Source organism: Phacochoerus africanus, chromosome 10 (genome assembly GCF_016906955.1).
Source record: "Phacochoerus africanus isolate WHEZ1 chromosome 10, ROS_Pafr_v1, whole genome shotgun sequence".
NCBI classification, from domain to species: Eukaryota; Metazoa; Chordata; class Mammalia; order Artiodactyla; family Suidae; genus Phacochoerus; species Phacochoerus africanus.
This window is the reverse complement of record NC_062553.1, coordinates 75,720,571-75,744,119: the sequence shown is the minus strand read 5'-3', so window position 1 is coordinate 75,744,119 and position 23,549 is coordinate 75,720,571. Positions and strand designations below refer to the sequence as shown.

Genomic DNA, 23,549 nt, shown 5'->3' with positions numbered 1-23,549 from the left:
AGCCATCCTGGTTGATGTGAAGGGGAGCAGGGGGACCACGCCTGTGGCGTGTGAAGTTCCTGGGCCAGGGATCTTCATACAACCCAAGCCACTTGCAGTGACATCACCACATCCCTAACCCACCATGCCACAGGAGAACTCCCTCATTGTGGTTTTGATTTGCATTTTCCTAGTGATGAATAACAGAGAACGTGTTTTCCTGTAGAAATTGGCCATGTGTTTATCTTCTTTGAAGAATTGTCTATTCAATTCCTTTGACAATTTTTGAATTGGATTCTCCTTGAGTTGAGGGGTTCCTTCTATGTTCTGGATGCTACATCCTAATCAGATGTATAACTAAAAATACTTTTCCCGTTCCTTTTACTTTCCTGGTACTGCTCTTTGCACAAGTTTTTCATTAGATGAAGTTCAAGTTATCTATTTTTCCTTTTTTTGCTTGTGTTTCTTGTGTCATATCTAGGAATCTATGGCCAAATCCAAGGTCATGAAGATTTACCCTTATGTTTTTCTCCTAGGGTTTTTATAGTTTTACTGCTCATATGTAGGTTATTAATCTGTCTTGTTTGGTTTTTTCTTTTTAGGGCCATACCCACAGCATATGGAAGTTCCCAGGCAAGGGGTTGAACCAGAGCTACAGCTGCCAGCCTACATACACCACAGCCACAGCAACCGCAGGATCCAAGCCAAGCCTGCAAGCTACACCACAGCTCACGGCAACACCAGATCCCTGACCCATTGAACAAGGCCAGGGATCAAACCCGAATCCTCGTGGATTCTAGTCGGATTTCCACTGCGCCATGAAGGGACCTCCCTAATCTGTTTTGAGTTAATGTTTGTGTATGGAGTGAGGTAAGGATTCACCTTTGTTCTCTTACATGTACATATCCAGTGGCCTAGACATCATTTGTTGAAAAGACTCATTTCCCCCATTGAGTGGTCTAGGCACCTTTGTCAAAAATCAGTTGACTACAAATGTGTGATTTCTGGACTCTCCACCTATTCCATTGATCTATATTCCTTTCCTTCTCCTGCCAAGACACAAATTTTGATGACTTTAGCTTGGTGGTAAGTTTCAAAATTGGAAGCGTGAGGCTTCTAATTTTGTTCTTCTTTTTAGAGATTGTTTTTGCTATTCAAAGGTCCCAGTGCAATTCTATAGGAATTTTAGGAACAACTTGTTCACTTCTCTGAAGAAAGAAGTTGGAATGTTGATAGATATTTCACTGAATCTGTAGATCAGTTTGGGGAATGTTGCTCTCTTAACAATACCAAGTCATCCAATTCATGAGTATGGGATATCTTTCCATTTATTTCCATTATTTAGGTATTCTTCAATTTCTTTCAAAAATGTTTTGAGAGTTCCCATCGTGGCTTAGCAGTAATGAACCCAACTAGTATCCATGAGGATGTGGGTTGGATCCCTGGCCTCATTCGGTGGGTTAAGGATCTGGTGTTGCCGTGAGCTGTGGCATAGGTCACAGATGCAGCTTGGATCCGGCATTGCTGTGGCTGTGGTGTAGGCTGGCAGCTGCAGCTCCAGTTTGACCCCTAGCCTGGGAATCTCCATATGCCACAGGTATGGCCCTAAAAAGCCAAACAAACAAACAAAAAACTCCAAATTTTTTTAAGTTTTCAGTGTATAGGTCTTATACATAGTTAAATTTATTCTTTAAGTATTTGAAATTCTTTTGGATGCTACTATAAATGGAATTGTCTTAATTTCACTTTTGGATTGTTCATTGCTAGTGTATAGAAATACAGCTGATTATTTATTTATATTTATATATATATATATATATATTTTTTTTTTTTTTTTTGCTTTTTTAGGGCCACACCCATGGCATATGGAATCTCTTGAGGCTAGGGGTTGAATTGGAGCTACAGTTGCCCACTTACACCACAGCCACAGTAACATGGGATCCAAGCTGCGTCCTCACGGATATTGTGCTCACTGTGGTTCATGGCAACGCCAGATCCTTAACCCACTGGGCGAGGCCAGGGAATTGAACCTGCATCCTCATGGATACTAGTCAGATTCATTTCCACTGTGGCACAATGGGAGCTCCCTAATTTTTATTTTATATTGGAGTATAGTTGATTTACAATGTTGTGTTAGTTTTAGGTGTACTGCAAAGTGATTCAGTTATACATGTACATATAGCCTTTCTTTTTCAGATTCTTTTCCCATATAAGCTATTACAAAATATTGAGTAGAGTGCCCTGTGCTGCACAGTAGGTACAGTATGTCCTTGTTGATTAACTATTTTATATATAGTGTATATATGTTAATCCTCCAAATTTATCTCCCCCCTTCCCTCTTTGGTACCATAAGTTTGTTCTGTGTCTGTGAGTCTATTTCTATTTTGTAAATAATTTCATTGTATCATTTTTTTTAATTCCACATATAAGTGATGTCATGATATTTATCTTTCTCTGACTTACTTTACTTAGTACATTAATCTCTGGGTCCATCCATGTTACTGAAAATGGCATCATCTCCTTTTTTATGGCTGAGTAATAGTCCATTGTGTATATGTACCACATCTTCTTTATTCATTCCAGCTGTCTTCTCTTAAGCCAGACACTGAAGAGATTTACAAATATGAAAACAATGCCACTCTCCTCAAGAAATGTTTTATTTGGCAAAATATACTTCTCATAAATTATTCATGTTAACATTTCATGGGCTTATTTTTGCTTTGAATAAATAACTAATTTGGAATGTTTCTCATTTTCCCTTTTTAATATGATATCTATAGATTTAACACATATAAACCAAAAGCATGGAGTCCTCAGTGACTTAGAAAGAGTGTCCAGTTTGAGCACCACAGTCCTGCACACTCCCGCCCTAGGGGAGTGGACAAGAAAAGCTGGTTTTGTGGCCACAGCAGCAGCTTTGGAGTCCAGTCCACTTCTGAGATGTGGCACATAACAGTTTATGTCTCCTTTTCTCCTGGGAAGCTAGATATAACATACCCATGGGCCAGATAGGTCTGGAGCGTTAAATGAGAGCGTGCATAGCTGGCGCCCAGTCAGCGGCACTCAACCTGGAATTGCTCTTGTGTCACCCACAGGTGATGGACTTTTACTGCCAGTCCTGTGAGACCGCCATGTGCCAAGAGTGCACAGAAGGGGAGCACGCGGAACACCCCACAGTCCCCCTCAAGGACGTGGTGGAGCAGCACAAGGCCTCCCTCCAGGTCCAGCTGGACGCTGTCAACAAAAGGTGTGTGCTCCCAGCTGGCCGCCGGTGGCTGCAAGGTCTCGTGTTCCCAGAGGGACAGTAGGTTCATGTGGCCTAAATAAATTCTCCTTTGATCGAAGGTCTGTTGTCATAAACCAGTGAGGGATGAGGGGAACCCCTCTCCCCTGGTAAAATTCCAGCCCCCTTTTGCTATAAGGGGTGGCTTTCCTTTCAGCACCTTGGTAGGACTAAATGGATCCAATATACTTGAGGAAAATGCTCTCAGAACTTTGAAATGTGTGCCTGAAACCAGGCTGTCTGCAGAGGCTTTCTGGGCTACTGTCCTTTTTTTGTTTGTTTTTGGGCCCACCCTCAGCATACGGAATCTCCCTAGCCAGGGATCAAACCATTGCCGCAGCAGTGACTATGCTGGATCTTTAACCCACTGCACCACCAGGGAACTCCTCAGCTGCTGTTCTTGACATACGTAGAGGCCCATTGCACCAGCTGTGACTGGCTGCTCTCTGATTGAGCCCAGCGAAACAGCCCTGAGCAGCACCTGCTCAATTTGCTCTGTTTCCCAGCTTCCACGCTCTTTATTTGGTAAAGAAATGAAGGAACAGGATAGGGGGTTGATGCATGAGGATCAAAGGGAAGAATTAAACAGCCGCTGAAAATAAATCTCTCTACCAATAGTCGAAGTGAGAAAAAATGTGGTTATTCTACACCAGTTAAAAGAATCTGGGAGTTCCCAGTGTGGCTCAGTGGTTAACAAACCCAACTAGTATACATGAGGATGCGGGTTCGATCCCTGACCTTGCTCAGTGGGTTAAGGATCCAGCATTACCATGAGCTTTGGTGTAGGTCACAGACATGCCTCAGATACTGCGTTGCTGTGGCTGTGGCATAGGCCAGGCAGCTACAGCTCCAATTGGACCCCTAGCCTGGGAACCTCCATATGCCTTGGGTGCAGCCCTAAAAAGACAAAAGGACAATAAATAAATAAATAAATAAATAATAAAAGGAATTTGGAAACCTGCAAGAAGTTCCCAGAAAACTCTGAGTTTGGGTAAGTTTTTCATGTAATTGAGAAGAAAGATATAGCTACATATTGAGAACAGTAGTTCTTAGCCATGGGCCATTGTAACCCCCAGGGGACATCTGGCAATGCTTGGAGAGAATTTGGTGTCACAGCTGGGTGGGGGAGGGTAGAGAAAAGGATGCTGTTAAGCATCCTGTAATGCACAGGAAAGTCGCCTGCAATAAAGACTTATCTGGCCCCAAATATCAACAATAGTGTCAAGTTAGAGAATGCCCGATTGATTGATTGATCGATTGCCTTTTTAGGGCCACACTCATGGCATTTGGAGGTTCCCAGGCTAGGGGCGAATCGGAGCTGCAGCTGCCGGCCTACACCACAGCCACAGCAATGCCAGATCCAAGCCACATCTGCAACCTACACCACAGCTTACAGCAACACCGGATTCCAACCCACTGAGCGAGGCCAGGGATTGAACCTGCATCCTCATGGGTACTAGTCAGATTCATTTCCGCTGAACCACAACAGGAACTCCTGAGAATGCCTGATTTGCAGGGTTAGGAAAAGCCATGGGGTTCTGAGAGCTTCAAGGATTTGTACCATCAATTACTAAAATTAAATGATTGAGGTAGACTGAAATAGACATGGGCCCTCAAAATCTCATCTTTCCAAGGCAGTAATTATGTCATGTCTTCTTCATTCTCTTCTTCCATTATTACTTTTTAAAGACGATGAAAGGCACAGAAAATGTTTCTTGACAAAATATAGGATTTGCATGGATTTTACTATTTCCGTGTTACTCAAACAGTGACCTCTGACACCTGTCCTCCAGGCTCCCAGAAATAGACTCTGCTCTTCAGTTCATCTCAGAAATCATCCATCAGTTAACCAACCAAAAGGCCAGCATTGTGGATGACATCCATTCCACCTTTGATGAGCTCCAGAAGACTCTGAACGTGCGCAAAAGTGTGCTGCTTATGGAGCTGGAAGTCAACTATGGCCTCAAACACAAAGTAAGACTCCAGCCATTCATACCAGTCATGTAAGAGGCACGATGTGCTGGGCCTTCTCTGGGTAGCGCACTGTGTTCAGCTAGCAGTAAAGGAGACTCAAATAAATCCTTAAGTGTCACTGCTGTTCAGAAAACAGTAGTTTTCATTTAATGGCATATCCAGCTATTTTTTCCCTTCCTGTTTTCAGCAAAACTAGGAACCTGTGGCCTTAAATACCACTTTATAATTGACACAAGGCAAGATGGAACATAAGAGGTTTCAGGATTTAGGGCTAAACCGGATTGTTTTCCTTCCTTACTTATAATGGCTAATAGTCTCTTAATTGCTCTCTCACCCACACCAACCTGTTAGTCAACTTCACAGTGAACCGTGACTGCAGCCTTTGTTTCACTCTGCATGTCCAGTCACAAAACTGGGGAGGAAAGCGTCTAATTCTCAGGTGTGGAGTTTTCATTTGTCCAGTTTCTGTTCCTTTAGGTGGTGACAGGGGAGCTTTGGACACTAGGAAAAGATAATGAATAATGAATATTTCAAATGCCAGGCATAGCAATCTGGCTGCCAAGCTGTCAGTGGTGTGGTGACGTTTGTGCTTGCCCCATCAAAGGCACATGACCCCAGAAATATGTGTGTGGGAGAGAAGGGACGAGGAGGAAGGAAAAGAGGAGGTACTAGGAAGGTGATTTGGGGTTTAGGGTGGTTATATTTATACATGTATATAATAATTATAGTTGATTTACAATGTTCTGCCAATTTCTGCTGTACAGCAAAGTAACCCAGGAAGGCGATTTCGGATTAAGCATTAGAAGCGGGTTCACCAGTTTAAACTGAAAGCCCCTGCTGGCCCTCCCACCCGCCACCCCACCGTGGCAGGTGCAGCGCGCGTGCGCTGCAGGAAGCGCTCACCCCACCTCGGTTTTCCCACAGGTCCTGCAGTCGCAGCTGGACACGCTGCTCGAGGGGCAGGAGAGCATCAAGAGCTGCAGCACTTTCACGGCGCAAGCCCTCAACCACGGCACGGAGACGGAAGTGCTGCTCGTGAAGAAGCAGATGAGCGAGAAGCTGAATGAACTGGCAGACCAGGACTTCCCGCTGCACCCGCGAGAAAACGACCAGCTGGACTTCATCGTGGAGACCGAGGGGCTCAAGAAGTCCATCCATAACCTGGGGACGATCTTAACCACCAACGCCGTCGCCTCCGAGACGGTGGCCACGGGCGAGGGGCTGCGGCAGACCATCATCGGGCAGCCCATGTCCGTCACCATAACAACCAAGGACAAAGACGGCGAGCTGTGTAAAACCGGCAACGCCTACCTCACGGCGGAGCTGAGCACGCCCGACGGCAGCGTGGCTGACGGGGAGATCCTGGACAACAAGAACGGCACGTACGAGTTCCTGTACACCGTGCAGAAGGAGGGCGACTTCACCCTGTCGCTGCGGCTCTACGACCAGCACATCCGCGGCAGCCCGTTCAAGCTCAAGGTTATCCGGTCGGCTGACGTGTCCCCCACCACTGAGGGCGTGAAGAGGCGCGTCAAGTCCCCGGGGAGCGGCCACGTGAAGCAGAAGGCGGTGAAGAGACCCGCCAGCATGTACAGCACCGGCAAACGAAAAGAGAATCCCATCGAAGACGATCTGATCTTCCGAGTGGGTAAGGAGCGGGCGGCTGCGCTCTGAGCGTGGCTTCGGTTCAAGGGTGGCGGGGAGAGGGTCGCGCGTTGCAGCTTTGCAGGCCACAGCTGTGGCTGAAGGTGTTTGGGAGACGCGGGTGTATTGTATTAGCTGAGCTCGGATGGTCTTCTAGGTTTACTTTCCCTTCCTCTTTCCTCCCCCTCCCTCCTTCTCCTTCTCCCCCTCTCCCTCCTCCTTCTTCTCCCCCTCATCTTCTCCCCTCCTCCTCCTGCGTAACCTCGCAAGTGCTACTGCATATTCACTACGGACCTTTAGAAACTGAAAATAAGCAGAAAGAGAATTAGACAAATTTCAGCAGTCGTAATCTGGACAATTTAAAGGAAATGTTGGTAATCCCCCACCCCACCCCCGACCTTGGGAATGTTTTTGGAGTGCTCCTGCCTAGCCCCAAGGCTGGGCGACGGTTCTTATCAGATGACTTCACGCGTTTCTCTGGACTCTGTCGGCGGCGCCGGCTGTGGCTGTAGGCAGAGTCTGACGCCTCCCTGTCACTGCTCCAGCATTGTAAGGGCGGGGGCGAGGGGCATGGTGCGTTGCAAGATGTGGTCACCATCCAGTTGTTTGTAACTGGAGAGCAGCCCCAAAGAGGGGAGGGTGGGTGGAAACAGAGAATGGAATGGGGTTGGGGCGGAAGCAAGAAGGTTTAGGATAAGCCAAGAGATTTGGGGATGCAAATAGCCCTTCCCTTGTCAGATTTAGTGCCTTGGATTTTTTTTTTTTTTAAGCTGTCCATTTTTTCAATAGAAAGGAGACTCAATGAAAACAACCAACCATTTGATGATTCTTTAAAAAGTCGGCCTTTTAGCTACTGTATCTAAAAGTATCTCCAGCCTGCTTCTCTTTCTGCCTCTTGGGTCCTACCTTGCAAGGGATGCTAATTGACACATGGAGAAAAACAATTCTGTGGTTCAGAAACATTGGGGAAAACTTAGTTTAAGTGAAAGAAAAAGATTTTTTTTTTTTTTTTTTGGCTGCAGTACCTTTACAATCTGCCAATATGCACCGAAAGTCTCCAAGGCACAGGAGGGATAACAGGCAGCACTTACAAATTTTTCTGACCCTAGAACTTTTTCCATAGAACATCTTGGGAAAATAAGGCTCCTGGGAACATTCCTGGGCAAAAGCTTTTTTGTTTATTCGTCATGCCCATGATATGAAAGTTCCTGGGTGAGGGATTGAACCTGCGCCACACAGTGACAACACCAGATCCTTAACCTGCTGAGCCACCAGGGAACTCTGAGCTGCTGTCTTACTTGTTTTTCTTTCTTATATATTATCCTGTGTTATTTTTATTCTTTAGGCTGAATCTTGGTAAAGACCGTGATATGACAAGTAAGCTGTCCAATCAGGGCATGGAGGCCCTCCATCCACTGGCATTTGTGTACTGTGGGGGCAGAGCTGTTGAGACACCCCTACCAAAGCAGAGTGGAGGGCCCAGGACTGGCACAGAATTGGGAGCCTCCCAGGCCTGCCACTCAGGTTCTGCCACTTAATTAAACCTTGGGCAGGTCTCTCAGCTTCTCTGGGCTTCAGTTTCCACATCCACAAAAAGAAAAGATAAAATTATCTGCTTCTCAGAATTAAGTTCCAAGCTTAATGCCTGGCATGTAGGAGGAGCTAAAAAAATGAGAATGGCTGTTTTGCATGTGCTTTTAAGGCGTTAGGTATTCTCCGCTGTCTTTGCGTCTAAAAAAATTTTACCGTGGAGTTCCTGTTGTGGCTCAGCGGAAACGAATCCAACCAGGAACCATGAGGTTGCGGGTTTGATTCCTGGCCTCACTCAGTGCGTTAAGGATCTGGCATTGCTGTGAGGTGTGGTGTAGGTCGCAGATGTAGCTCAGATCCTGCGTTGCAGTGGCTGTGGCAAAGGCCAGTAGCTGCAGCTATGACTCAACTCCTAGACTGGGAAGTGCAGCCCTAAAAAGGCAAGAAAAAAAAAATGTCCTTTAACTACTGTGGTTAAAAGTTGAGCTGTTTGACACCTCCCATGCCTGAAAACATAATTTATGCCCACTATGAATGAGTTACTGTCTCATATTGTATTGCACAACAATCCTGAATGAGTTTAGGAAGGTGGCTGAGAGCATCTATTGGTGATTCCTTGAAGCACAGAGATTGTTTTTCCTGAACTGTTAGAGTGTGCAGACTTAAGCCATGAGCCACTTTTGTCAGCTACGAAAGAAAATCATCGAACAAAGAGGAAGCCTGAAGATGTGAAAGGGAGTAAAAAAATTATTATGGTTGAATTGTTTCAAGTTATGTAATTCATACACCGTGCCTTAATGAATCCTCAGGGTATGTTGAATGAACCACTCCTTGTACTCTAGATCAGTGTGCTTTCATGTGATGGAAGGTGGATGTGTAGGAGTTCTCTGGCGACCTAGTGGTTCGGGATCTGGCGTTCTCACTGCCGTGGCTCAGGTCACTGCTGTGGTGTAGGTTTGATCCCTGGCCCAGGAATTTCCACATGCCAGCCCCCTCCTCCCCCAAAAAATGGGTATGTCAAATCACATAGCATGAGTTCAAAGTCTTTACAGAAAGATATGCTATTTTATAACTCCTCTTCCTTGTCTCCCCCTGTAAACCACCACCTTCCCTCCCTAAAAATCTCTGAATGAGGAGATGATGCTAATTTGGCACCTGAGGTCATTATAGGAACCCTGCCCAAACCCCTTGAGAACCTCATCCTTAGGAACTCTTCTTGCATTTCATCCATAAAAAGATGCTGCTCTTATTTACCGAGTGCCAGGCACTGCACTGTGCTGGAGGATGCAACAGGGAACAGGGCAGTTGTCACCCCTGCCCCCGGAGAGCTCCCAGTTTAGTGAGGGAGACAGTGAACCAGTTAAAGGGGAGTTTTCTGAAAGATTTTATGGAGAAAACATGATGCACATGAACCCAAAGGGTAATTATCCTCACCTTAGAAACCTGCTTATTCTCTGTCCAATTAGAGAGAGATAATGTGTGTATTAAAAAAAATATGAAGGGTCAGGAGAACCAGGTTTTGTTTTGTTCTGTTTTATTTTATTTTTGATGGCTGCACCCACAGCATATGGAAGTTCTTGGGCCAAGAATTGAACCTGAGCAATAGTTGCAAGCTACACTGAAGCTGTGGCAACGCCAGGGATCCTTTAACCCACAGGGGCAGGTTGGGGATTGAAGCCACTGCAGTCAGGGATCCAAGGCACTGCAGTCAGATTTTTTTTTTTTTTTTTAATAGGCAAGAAATAGATTTGTTAAGATAGAATGCTTGTGGGAGATGCAAGAGGGCAGGCAAGGAGGTTCTATCTCCTGATTTTTTATTTATTTTTTGCTTTTTTAAATATATGTATGGACATTCCCAGGCTGGGCGTCAAATCAGAGCTGCGGCTGCTGGCCTACACCACAGCCACAACAACACCAGATCCAAGCTGAGTCTGTGACCTACACCACAGCTCATGGCAACACCAAATCCTTAACCCACTGGGCAAGGCCAGGGATCAAACCTGAGTCCTCATGGATACTAGTCAGGTTCATTACCACTGAGCCACAATAGGAACTCCTGCAGTCGGATAATCCACTGAGCCACAAGAGGAACCCTGCAGGTTTTATTCTTTACTCTCTCTCCTTACGACCTTTGTGATGTGCCTGGCTTCATTTTCTCATCTACAAAATGGAATGATCATATTTAGTTTTACTGGTTCTTGGGTTTGTTATAGGGAGCGTGAGAGAGAATGTATATGCAAGTGCTGAAACTGGACACTTCTTTTTCCCATGATGTAATGTAGGTTTGAGCCCTGGCCTGGGAATTTCTGTATGCTGTGGGCACAGTCAAAATAAATAAATAAAACTTTAAAAGTAAAAAATACATAAGCAATCTGGGACTAACAGATGTGCCTCCAGCCCTGTGATTTTATTTCCACGTGGGGCCGCAGGCTGAAGCTCTAGCTATCATGAGACCATGAGTGACAGCGAGGCCCAGAGCCTGGGGTGGTGGGGGAGAGTGGAGAACCTCTCCCAGCTTTGTGGTCAGCTGCAGTGCAGAGACATTGCTCTCATGGCCCCTCATTTACAGGCATTAGCACCTCACATTCATTTCAAACTGAGCGTGGAGTCTGTCTTCTTCTTCCAAACGGTATTGGTATGGAATTCAACTTAAACGTCTTCCCGAGTTTTAGTTTTTAATTTTTTATTTTTTTGTCTTTTTAGGGCCAGCATGTGGAAGTTCCCAGGCTAGGAGTCTAATTGGAGCTGTAGCTGCCAGCACGCACCACAGCCACAGCCACGCAGATCCAAGCCTCGCCTAAAATCTACACCACAGCTCACGGCAACGCTGGATCCTTAACCCGCTAAGCAAGGCCAGGGATCGAACCTTCCTCCTCATAGATACTAGTCGGGTTCATTACTGCAGAGCCACAACAGGTACTCCAAATATGTTCCCAAGTTTTAAAATTATACCCCCAAATACAGTTCTTTGCTGTTTCTACTGACACTTAAAAATGTGTGTTGATTTTTGCAGAGAAGGAAAATAATGTTAGTATTTTTTGCTCTTATATTTTCCCTCCCTCACATCGCCTCTCTTTGTTCAGAAGGGCAGTTAAGTCTTTTTGGCTCAGGCGCCCCTGATCTTCTTCTACTAAAGCACCAGTGTCTCCATTTTTTCCCTTCCTTTCAAACCTCGGCTGCTGCTGCCTGCAGAGCCACCTCTGAATAGAATAATAGGCTTCGTCCTTAGCAGGACGGACCATGAATAAAAGACAGCAGCAGATGGATTTAAGAACAGCAAATCAATGCACATCTACTGTTGGGGTGGTTCCTCCTTCCCCTCCTTTTCAGTATTTCTCCCCCTGCCTGTGTGCCCGCGAAGCTGTGGGTGCACTTGCACTTTACAGAAGGAGGATCTGGACTGGCCTGGGTTTCCTTTACAGCCGCTTCTCCACTCTCACTAGTAGGACTGTTTTTCATTGTCTTTTTTTTTTTTTTTATTAGGGCCACACCCACAGCATAGAAAAGTTCCCAGGTTAGGGCTTGAATTGGAGCTACAGCTGCCGGCCCACACCACAGCCACAGCAATGCCAGATCCGAGCCACATCTGTGACCTACACCACAGCTCACAGCAACGCTGGATCCTTAACCCACTGAGCAAGGCCAGGGATCAAAACCTCATCCTCATGGATACTGGTCAGGCTCGTTACTACTGAGCCACAGTGGGAACTCCCTATTATGTGTGGTCCTTAGTTTCCCATCCTGCTAATAACTTCCATGCTTTTGGTAAATTAAATTTTTATTCTTGACGGATCCTGGCCTTGTCCCCCACTCTGACCTTTTGAAAAGTATTTATAAATAGAGCATTTTAGAAGAATTATTTCTTTTTGTGGTCCTTAGGTTTTGCTGTACCTGTTAACCATCTGTTATGCAGACATCAGAAGGAGCGACCAAAAGCTAATACCAGGTGGCACACACCTCCTTCAAGGGCCAATCCCTCCTTTCCCTGCTGCCCCTCAACAGATACCAATACGCCATTCTTAGTGTGTTAGCTGATCCCATGGACTTGCATGTTATAGGGATTCTATGCAGATCAAGTGTAAAGATCATCTTTCCTTCTTTCTGCCATGCCTGTGGCATACAGAAGTTCCTAGGCCAGGGATCAAACTTGCATCACCACAATAACCAGAGCCACAGCAGTGAAGACAGCAGATCCTTAACCCACTAGCCACCAAGGAACTCCTTAAAAATTTTTTTGTTGTTGTTGGAGTATAGTTGGTCCACGATGCTGCATTAGTTTCAGGTGTACAGCCAAGTGATTCAGCCACACATATTCCTTTATCCATAAGGTCATCTCTTCTGAAACATCTGAAATAAAGTAGAACTGTTTGTCCCACGCATAGAAGATGTTCTTTTGAGGATCTCGATCTCCGATTTTTCTTTAATGTTAGAAAGAGAGGTGGTGAGTCACTGTTTGAGTCCAGGGTCTCAGTTAAACAACTGCCATGTGGGTCTGGCGAGAACCAGGTGATCTGAAATGGTTCACCCAGCAATTCCCTGTTGATTATATTCTGAGTTTAATTCCATCACAGTTTCACTAGGAAGTGCAGAAATGCAGAAACCAGTTTCAGAGGAGTCTTGCCTATTCCTAAGCAGCCTAAGCTTGTGCTTGACACTGGCTACCAGTAGCGTGTCTCTGTCTACTCTTTCTTGAGGCACCGCATTGATGTCTATAAGCAAATACCAAATTGCTCGTTGGAATATAAAATATAAATGAAATTATAAAACTGAGGCTTAGTTCTCTTTCTGCAACTATGAAATCTATGAACTCCCTTGCCAGTCATTTCTGAGCAAAGTTCCTTCTGTTTCCACCTGTTAACATTTATATGGTCCTATTAAAATAAATTATAAATAATGCCAGGGAGCTCCCTGGTGGGCTAGTGGTTAGGACCCAGTGCTTTCACCACTTAGCCTGAGTTCAGTCCCTGGTCTGGGAACTGAGATCCCACATCAATCTGCTGCATGCTGTGGCTGAAAGCAAGCAAAGGTATAAACACTGCTTTTGAAACAAAAACAAGCATCTGTTAATAACCATAGACACTTTTTTTCCCCTTCCTGCCTCATCTCTTCCATGGAAAGTCTAGAAAGGATGAGAATATTCCTTGGATTAATTCATTTTATTTTTGCCTTTCTTATTTTACTTATTTATTTACTTATTTATTTTTGTCTTTTTAAGGCTGTAACTGAGGTATATAGAGGTTCCCAAGCTAGGGGTCAAATTGGAGGTGTAGCTGCTGGCCTACACCACAGCCACAGCCACACCAAATCTGAGCCGCGTCTGTGACCTCCACCACAGCTCATGGCAATGCCAGGTCCTTAACCCACTGATCAAGGCCAGGGATTGACCCCGTGTCCTCATGGATATTAGTCAGGTTGGTTAACCACTGAGCCACGATGGGAACTCCTTTTTTTTTTTTTTTTTTTTTTTATTTTTAGGGCCGCACTCGAGGCATCTGGAGGTTCCCGGGCTAGGAGTTGAATCATACCTACAGCTGCTGGCCTACACCATAGTCACAGCAATGTAGGATCCGAGCCACATCTGTGACCTACACCACAGCTCACAGCAATGCCGGATCCTTAACCCACTGAGCGAGGCCATGGATCAAACCCATAACCTCATGGTTCCTGGTCGAATTTATTTCTGCTGTGCCACAATGGGAACTCCATCTTATTTAATTTAGAAAGCAGGATCGAGATACCTTTTACAGGAAAGATAAACAGCTTATGAGATATTGAGTCTCTGAAAATAATGCATAAATAACTCTGGTGTATGAAAATCAATCTGCTTTATAACATCTGTGACCTTATCGTTTGTTAAAAAGTGCTAAATGTCAGAGTTCCCTCTGTGGCACAACAGGCTTGGCTGTGTTGGGACGCAGGTTCCATCTGTGGTCCAGCAGAGTGGGTTAAGGATCCGGGGTTGCTGCAGCTGCAATGATCCCTGGCCTGGGAACTCTATATGCTGCAGGGTGGCCAAAAGAAAAAAAAAAGAGTGTTGAATATCAGGCGTCCAGGTTTCTAAGAGCTGCTGAGTGGGAGGGTGGGATTTTGGTAAAACTCCTAACTAAGGCTCTCTCCTGTGACCCTCAATTGTAGTATTATTTTTTATAATTGTGTCTTTGTGGAATCTAAATATATTTTAGTAGAGAACGGATTTGTGGTTGTCAAGGAGGAAGAGGAGGGTGGGGACGGGATGGACTGGGAATTTGGGATTAGCAGATGCAAGCTATCGTATAGAGAATGAATGAACAATAATGTCCTACTGTACTTAATAGCCTGCAATAAACCATAATGGAAAAGAATACCTTAAAATGTATAGATAGATAGATAGATAGATGTGTGTGTGTATACAGTGGAATCACTGCTGTACAACATTCTAAATCAATAAAAAATTAAATAAATATATTTTAATCATGTTACTATGTAGTTGCAAGTTAATAAGAGAAGATTGGTGTTTGCACCGGAAAACATGATTTTGCAAAGGCTTTATTGGTCTGGAAGAAAAATTTACAGCATATGGTTTAGGTCATGGGGAAGGGGTTCCTTTTTTTTTTTTTTTTTTTAATGGGTAATTTAAAAAACATTGCATTCTCAGGTTACCTACAGAAGCCTGAGTAATTCTCTTGTTAAAATGGAGACATCTAACGCTCAATTGTTTACTTTCTTGGGGTTTTCTAATTTATTTTTAGGTACTAAAGGAAGAAATAAAGGAGAATTTACAAATCTTCAAGGGGTAGCTGCATCTACAAGTGGAAAGATATTAATTGCAGACAGTAACAACCAATGTGTTCAGGTATGGCCCCTAATCGTATACCTTTAACTACTTATATTGATAAACTAGAGGAATTCCCACTGTGGTGCAATGGGATCAGTGGCATCTCTGGAACACTGGGATGCAGGATCAATCCCCAGCCTGGCACAGTGAGTTAAGGATCGGGTGTTGTCCCAGCAGATGTGGCTCAAATCTGATCCCTGGCCCAGAAACTCTGTATGCTGCCGGGTGGCCAAAAAATTAAAAAAAAAGATAAAATAGTGACAGCTCCACAAATAACAAGTGCTGGAGGGGTTGTGGAGAAAAGGGAACCCTCCTGCACTGCTGGTGGGAATGTAAACTGGTACAGCCACTATGGAGAACAGTTTGGAGATACCTTAGAAATCTATACATAGAACTTCCATATGACCCCGCAATCCCACTCTTGGGCATATATCCAGACAAAACTCTGCTTAAAAGAGACACATGCACCCTCATGTTCATTGCAGCACTGTTCACAATAGCCAAGACATGGAAACAACCTAAATGTCCATCGACAGATGAGTGGATTAGAAAGATGTCGTGTATATATACACAATGGAATACTACTCAGCCATAAAAAAGAATGACATAATACCATTTATAGCAACATGGGTAGAACTAGAGACTCTCATACTGAGTGAAATAAGTCAGAAAGACAAAGACAAATACCATATGATTTCACTTATAACTGGAATCTAATATATAGCACAAATGACCATTTCCACAAAAAAGAAAATCATGGACCTGGAGAATAGACTTGTGGCCCCCCGGGGGGGAGAGGGAGGGAGTGGGAGGGATCGGGAGCTTGGGGTTATCGGATACAAGTTGGAATGGATTTATAAGGAGATCCTGCTGAGTAGCATTGAGAACTATGTCTAGATACTTATATTGTAATAGAACGAAAGGTGGAAAAAAAATCTATACATGTAAGTGTATCTTGGCCCCCATGCTGTACAACAGAAAAATAAATAAATTAATTAAAATAAATAAATAAATAAATTCAAGGTGAAAAAAAATAGTGACAGCTGCCTATTTTCCTACTTAAGACTGAAGATGCAAGGAAAGAAAGTGAGGCTTATAATGTGTGTATCGGCTTTTCTTCAAATAGAGTTTGCATGTTCTGATCTGTAAGACTGATGACAAATGTTCCAGACTGCTTCCTTCTTACTGATGTCTGTGCTAGGTCACCTGCCAATGAGTGTAATTTGTTTTACAGATATTTTCCAACGATGGGCAGTTCAAAAGTCGCTTTGGCATCCGGGGCCGCTCCCCCGGGCAGCTGCAGCGGCCCACGGGCGTCGCGGTACATCCCAGTGGGGACATAATCATTGCAGACTATGATAACAAATGGGTTAGCATCTTCTCTTCAGATGGGAAGTTCAAGGTAAGATTAACTACCACTGGCCAGTTGAGAGACAGAAGAAGTCATTCCTTCTTACTTGAAATATGCAGACATGATGCTCTTCATAATCCATTCTGAAACCTGAAGATTACACTCATTAGTCCTTTATTGGAGGAGTTTCTATTTTCCTTTTTTTTTTTTTTTTTGGTCTTTTTTAGGGCTGCACCTGCAGCATATGGAAGTTCCCAGGCTAGGGGTCCAATTGGAGCTGCAGCTGCTGGCCTACACCACAGCCACAGCAGTTTGAGATCCGAGCCTCGTCTGTGACCTATACCACAGCTCACGGCAACGCTGGATCCTTAAGCCACTGAGCAAGGCCAGGGATTGAACCTGGGTCCCCATGGTTCCTAGTCAGATTCGTTAACCACTGCGCCATGACGGGAACTCCCCATTTTCCTTTTTAGTCGTTGGATCATTATAGTCCCTGCCTCGTTTTTATTAAAACAAGTTACCTACATAGTTACCAACTGTCAGGAGTTCCCTCGTGGCTCAGTGGCTTAAGGATCTGGCACTGTCACTGCTGTGGCTCCGGTCCCTGCTGTGATGCAGGTTTGATCCTTGGCCCAGGAACTTCCACATGCCACAGGTGTGGCCAAAAAAAATTAATAACCCTCTGATGGGAGCCTCTGTTTTTTGTAGGGCACCATCTTTTCAATCTAGAAGAATAAAAAGCTGTCATCTTTAATTCTACCATATTGTATACAAATCTTCAATTGTCCTTGATTTTTTTGTTCCACCAGAAATTTGATGTCTGAATGTTGGCCACGTATACATCTTTCTGTATCTCTAACGTCCTCTCTTTCTCTTCCGTCTTCCTAATTGTGTTTGTAGTAAGACAATACCCAAATATGACAACTTTCACATCAGTAGAATGAACACTTCAGATTTGGAGGTTACCCATTTGTTCTAGTTTGGTACTCTAGCAAAACTATGACCTGTTTTTTGGTGGGGTTTTTTGGCTCGGCCTACAGCTTGCGGTTCCTGGGCCAGGGATCTAACCTGAACCACAGAGGTAACAATGCTGGATCCTTAACCACTAGGCCATCAGGGAACTCCTAACCTGTCTTTTTATTTATTTATTATTTATTTATTTATTTGTCTTTTTAGGGCCATACTTGTGGCATATGGAAGTTCCCAGGCTAGGGGTCGAATTGGAGCTACAGCTGCTGGCCAACTGGGGATCTAAGCTGCCTCTGCAACCTACACCACATCTCATGGCAGTGCCAGATCTTTAACCCCTTGAGCGAGGCAGGGATTGAACATGCGTCCTCTTGGATGCTAGCTGGGTTTATTTCTGCTGAGCCATGGCAGGAACTCCTGAGCTGTCTTTTTAAATTCAGAAACTAATATGAAAATAGTTATTGAAACAGTTTTATATCTACTGTATTGAAATATTTCATATCTAATAAATTAAAACAAATGGAAAGTTTTATGTTTAAGAGAGAATGGTTTCCTGAGTTGAGCATTTTTCATTGAGCAGTTCCGTGTTCTACACATAATAGACTTTGTTTTTGGAAGAACTAGATTCTGAGAGGTGGAATGCTGTCAGTAATAACTGGAATAAACATTAAAGAACACTCATGCCCTCTAGAGGATTGGAGGAATGGATATGGTATGGTTTCAACATATTCCCCTTTTTTGAGAGGTATTGAACAAAACCCAAAGAGTGGTAGGATAATAAGTGAAAACACTTTTGTACTGTAATGGCGTTTCATCCAGGTGTGAAGGCCATGGCCATGAACAGATACTTAGTTTCTTCTTCAGTGGAATTCAGTAAAATTAAGCAAGTGCTCAGAAGACAAACTGTAACACAAATTTGAGTCTCTGTATTTATTCCTAATAGTGGTAGGGATAGTCTTTCTTATCTTCTTTTCTTGCTTTGATTCACCAACTTCTTAGCCTTAATTTTCGTTCTTCTCTGCCTCTTATCTTTTTTCTTTCCATCTTCCCTCTTGACTTACATCTTCCAGTCCATCAGGGAACTTTTTGTGACCCAGAATATATCTTCCCAGAGTTGCCGTTGTGGCTCTGTGGTAATGAACCCAACTAGTAACCATGAGGACTCAGGTTCAATCCCTGGCTTCGCTCAGGGGATGAAAGGATCTGATATTGCCGTGAGCTGTGGTGTAGGTTACAGATGTGGCTTGGGTCCCAGGTTGCTGTGGCTGTGGTGTAGGCTGGCAGCTGTAGCTCCAATTCACTCCCTAGCCAGGAACCTCCATATGCCAGGGGTTCGTCCCTAAAAAAGCAAAAAAAAAAAAAAAAGAACCTATTTGTTGAATTAAATATTTTTATTTAGCTTTTCTAAAGCAAGCTTTGCTTATTATTGGTATAATAGTAAAGTTGATATCTCTGCTTATTATTCTATTTAAGATGGGGGACGTGTCATCAGGCCAAATGCAGTCATTCTTATTTCATGTGGTAGAATCTGGTGCAGCTAAACTGGGAGTGATGAAGGGAAATGGAAGGAAAAGAGATTCTGGTTCAACATTTAAGTTTTTTCTTTTAGCTATACACTAGTTCTCACTAAATGAGAGAATGACAGTAATCCCTTATTTTCTGTTTTTATATTATATAATTATCATCCACTTGGTTAACAATCAGAGTTTCCTCTCTTCCTTTTGATTTCTATTGACACATCTTCCACTCAGACATGAAAGAAAGTCCATAATTTTTTTTTTTTTTTTTTGGCTGCACCTGTGGCATGTGGACATTCCCAGGCTAGGGATCGAACCTGAGCCACAGCAGTGATCCAAGCCACAGCAGTGACAATGCTAGGTCTTTAACCACTAGGCCACCAGGGAACTCCAGAAAGTATATATATTTTTGCAAGCTCTTTTGTTTTAGTCTCTGATCTTGGGGCTAGATTGCAGAATCAGAGTTAAATTCACCAACAGACTCTCTTGCAAGAATGCCAGTGTTTCCTTCCTAAGTAAATGAATCTCATGTCTGAATCTCATTTATGAACTTTCAAGAGTGAAAGATGCTACAAAGTCTGAACCTCCGCTGTGAGCAGGTCGTCATCCCTGTCTTCATGCTTTCTCTTTGCATATACCTTCGTGTCTATGTTGGGAGAGAAGATAAGGAATAATATCAGCTGGAGAAGGTGGGGTAGAAGGAGGCTGTGCTTGGCGTGTTTCTTTATCCTTTGGAATCTGCACAACCCAGGAGGTAGATATCGGAGGTTCCATTTTACAGATGAGGAAACTGAGGTTCAAAACGGTGAAAGAAAGGATGAGTTTTGCTTTGAAATTTTGATCCTGGGTGACTCGATGGTATCATGTCATATAAGGAATTAGGAAATCAGGAGGTGCTAGTTTGGGGGTTCTTTTTTTTTTTTTCTTTTTTCTTTTTTTAATGATGGGAATAAAGAAGATATCTGGTTTGACATTGGTTGAGTTCAAGTTGATAACCTGTGAAATAGGCCATGACCAAAGAAGCGGATTTGAGAATCTTACACACTGAGGTGAAAGTTGACGCCAGAGTGTAAATGAGATCTCAGAAGTGTGTAAAGTCTAGTGTGGTAGCCACTAGCCACGGTGGGTACTGAGTTCTTGAAATGGGGCTGTCTGAATTGAGATGTGCTGTGCGTGTAAAATACATACTGGATTTCAAAGATTTAGTCCTATATATATATATATATATATATATATATATATATATATTTCATTAATAATTTTACATGTTGAAATGGTGACTTTGGGGATATATTGGGCTAAATACATAATTAAAATTAATTTTCCCTGTTTTTTTTTCCTTTGTTGATGTGACTGCTACAAAATTTGAAGTTACTTGTGCAGCTTAATAATATATTCCTGTCAGCAAGCACTAACATAGAGGGGCAATGAGAGGATTAAAACAGAACCTTACATTTTGAGAATGTAATTTTTGGGGAGTTTACATTTTCTTTAATGTCTTTTTAGGGCCACCACCCCCCACATATGGAGGTTCCCAGTCTAGGGGTCGAATCAGAGCTGTAGCTGCCGGCCTACACCAGAGCCACAGCAACGCCAGATCCGAGCCACGTCTGCCACCTACACCACGGCTCACAGCAACGCTGGATCCTTAACCCACTGAGTGAGGCCAGGGAATTGAATCCGCATCTCGTGGATACTGGTCAGATTCATTTCCGATGCGCCGCAACGGGACCTCTCGGGAGTTTCCATTTTTAAGTTAAAAAGTAATACATGCACATAGATTTTTCAACTAAGTCTGCAGATGAGTATAAAATGAAAAATGTTTTTCCTGCCACGACTAATATCACTTTCTAAGATATAAACACTAGTTGGTCAGGAATATGTATACCTATCTAAACACATTTAAATACAGGCAGGCTCAGACTGCTGACTGTTCTGTGCCTTGCTGTGTTCAGAAGTGTGTTGAATGTCTTTCCTGAAGGCTCAGAAAGATCTCCTTCACCCTGACACTTTCCAGCCCGGTACCGGGAGGACCGTGGTTCTTGCTGACCCCCCGCAACTCCCAGGCCCCCTCTGCTCCCTCCTCTTGGGTGCCCCCTCTCACTCCTTATCTAGATGACCTGCCTCATCAAGTTCTTGTTCCACATGGCTTCTGAGATGACCTATTGAATGTTCCCAAATCTGCCAAATTGAACACTTGATGATACCCGGCACTTTAGAAAAGGCACAACAGTAGGAGTTCCCATCATAGCTCAGTGGAAACAAATCTGACTAGTATCCATGAGGGCACAGGTTTGATCCCTGGCCGTGATCAGTGGGTTAAGGATCCAGTGTTGCCGTGAGCTGTGGGGTAGGTCGCAGACGTGACTCAGATCTGGCGTTGCTGTGGTTGTGACCTAGTCCAGCAGATGCAGCTCCGATTCGACCCCTAGCCTGGGAACTTCCATATGCTGCAGGTTTGGCTCTAAAAAGAAAATAAATAGAAATAGAAAGGGCATGGTAGGCAGTGCAACCGAGATGCCCTGGAGGATGGGTGTCATCTTCATCTTTGTCTGCCAAGTGCCATGTAGTGGGAGCTCGAGCAGTGTTTGCAGAATTTGTAAATAAATGGATGAATGAGTAAAGTTCTTCTTTATAAGTAGTCTAGAAAATGGAGCTATAAAAGTTAAGATATAAGGCACACCTCATATGGCAAACAGGTATTTGTCTACATACTGTAGTCTACTCATAAAAATGAGCAAGATTTTAAATGCATACAGTGTATGTTTAATAGAAATATAATGCTTTTCTCCCATTTTAAAATACTGTGATGGAGCTCCCCTGTGGCTCAGCAGGTTAAGGATCCTGCATTGTCACTGCTGTGGCTCTGGTCAATGCTGTGGTGAGGGTTTGATCCTTGGCCTGGGAACTTCCACATGCCATGGGCACAGCCAAATAAATAAATAAATAAAATACTATGAAAACTGGAACCACGTAATCATCATGATTACCCTATGGTAATGCTAGACTATTTAAGTTAATATATTGAACAAATATTTGTTGAGTACCTTTTAGGCATCAAGACATGTGCTAGGCTCTGGGTACATAGTACTGGATAAAATAGACGTGATTCCCACCCATGTGGTACTTAATTCTAGTAAAGTTCAGTGGGAGATGTCTGGCAATTTCGATATTAATTGTGACTTAGAATAATGATAAAGATGACTTCCCGTTCATGACTGTTTAATATGTGTTGTCCTCTACACTAAACACTTTACCTACTTAATTTTACTGGATACATATTCCAGAAATACCATTGGAAGTTACTGAGGTCATTATTTTTTGACTTTTTTTTTTTTGGGTCTTTTTGCCTTTTCTAGGACTGCCTCCCGCGGCATATGGAGGTTCCCAGGCTAGGGGTCTAATTGGAGCTGTAGCCACTGGCCTACACCAGAGCCACAGCAACTCAGGATCCAAGCCGCATCTGCAACCTACACCACAGCTCACAGCAACTGAGCTCACAGCTGGATCCTTAACCCACTGAGCAAGGCCAGGGATCGAACCCACAACTTCATGGTTCTTAGTTGGATTCATTAACCACTGAGCCACAGTGGGAACGCCGACATTTTACATATATAAGAAATGTGAAGCTTAAGGAAATAAATCCATTTGTGTATCAGTTGTGTCTGAAGCAAGTGACGGGGTGATCTCCCTACCCCCCAATCCAGTGATCTAGTGCTGTGCCACCCTGCCTCTTTCCATGGGCACTGTGACCCCAGTGAGGGGGATTCTAGAACAATTTTTTGATGGCGATCCCTTTTTCAAAAAAAGGGGTGTTCCCATCGTGGCTCAGTGGAAACGGATCTGGCTAGTATCCATGAGGATGCAGGTTCCATCCCTGGCCTTGCTCAGTGGGTTAGAGATCTGGCATTGCCATGAGCTGTGGTATAGGTCACAGATGCGGCTCAGATCCCGTGTTGCTGTGGTTGTGGTGTAGGCTGGCAGCTATAGCTCTGATTCAACCCCTAGCCTGGGAACCTCCATATGCCACAGGTACGGCCCTAAAAAGCCAAAAATAAGGATGTCATATAAATATCAGTCACATTTAATGGATGTGACAAAGACAGTTTTCCAAGACAGAAGATCAGGGTAACACATGAGTAGCTGTGCACTTTTGAACATCCAGGTGAATGTTTGCTGAAACCAGTGTCTATCTTCATGTTCTGCAGTGCTTTCACCTTCCTTTCCGTACTTGTTTCCAACAGACAAAAATTGGATCAGGAAAGTTGATGGGGCCCAAAGGCGTTTCTGTGGACCGCAACGGGCATATCATCGTGGTGGATAACAAGGCGTGCTGTGTGTTCATCTTTCAGCCCAACGGGAAAATAGTCACCAGGTTTGGTAGCCGAGGAAATGGGGACAGGCAGTTTGCAGGTACACTCGATGGTAATATGTAAACCCCCTTCTTTATGCCTCTTCTGCTCACATTTGCATGACGTTGGAGCATGT

The 23,549-nt window shown here is 43.9% G+C and overlaps 1 protein-coding gene across 3 annotated transcripts in view; it reads left to right on the top strand.

The window, feature by feature from the left end:
• TRIM2 (tripartite motif containing 2) overlaps window positions 1-23,549 on the top strand; it is a 96,876-nt gene that overhangs the window by 58,325 nt on the left and 15,002 nt on the right. For all 3 annotated transcript variants that reach the window (XM_047798278.1, XM_047798279.1, XM_047798280.1), the window contains 6 exons: window positions 3,075-3,226; window positions 5,056-5,236; window positions 6,161-6,884; window positions 15,139-15,242; window positions 16,459-16,626; window positions 23,306-23,474. In XM_047798278.1, coding sequence (XP_047654234.1) covers window positions 3,075-3,226; window positions 5,056-5,236; window positions 6,161-6,884; window positions 15,139-15,242; window positions 16,459-16,626; window positions 23,306-23,474 — 1,498 coding nt within the window. The remainder of the gene's footprint in view (window positions 1-3,074; window positions 3,227-5,055; window positions 5,237-6,160; window positions 6,885-15,138; window positions 15,243-16,458; window positions 16,627-23,305; window positions 23,475-23,549) is intronic.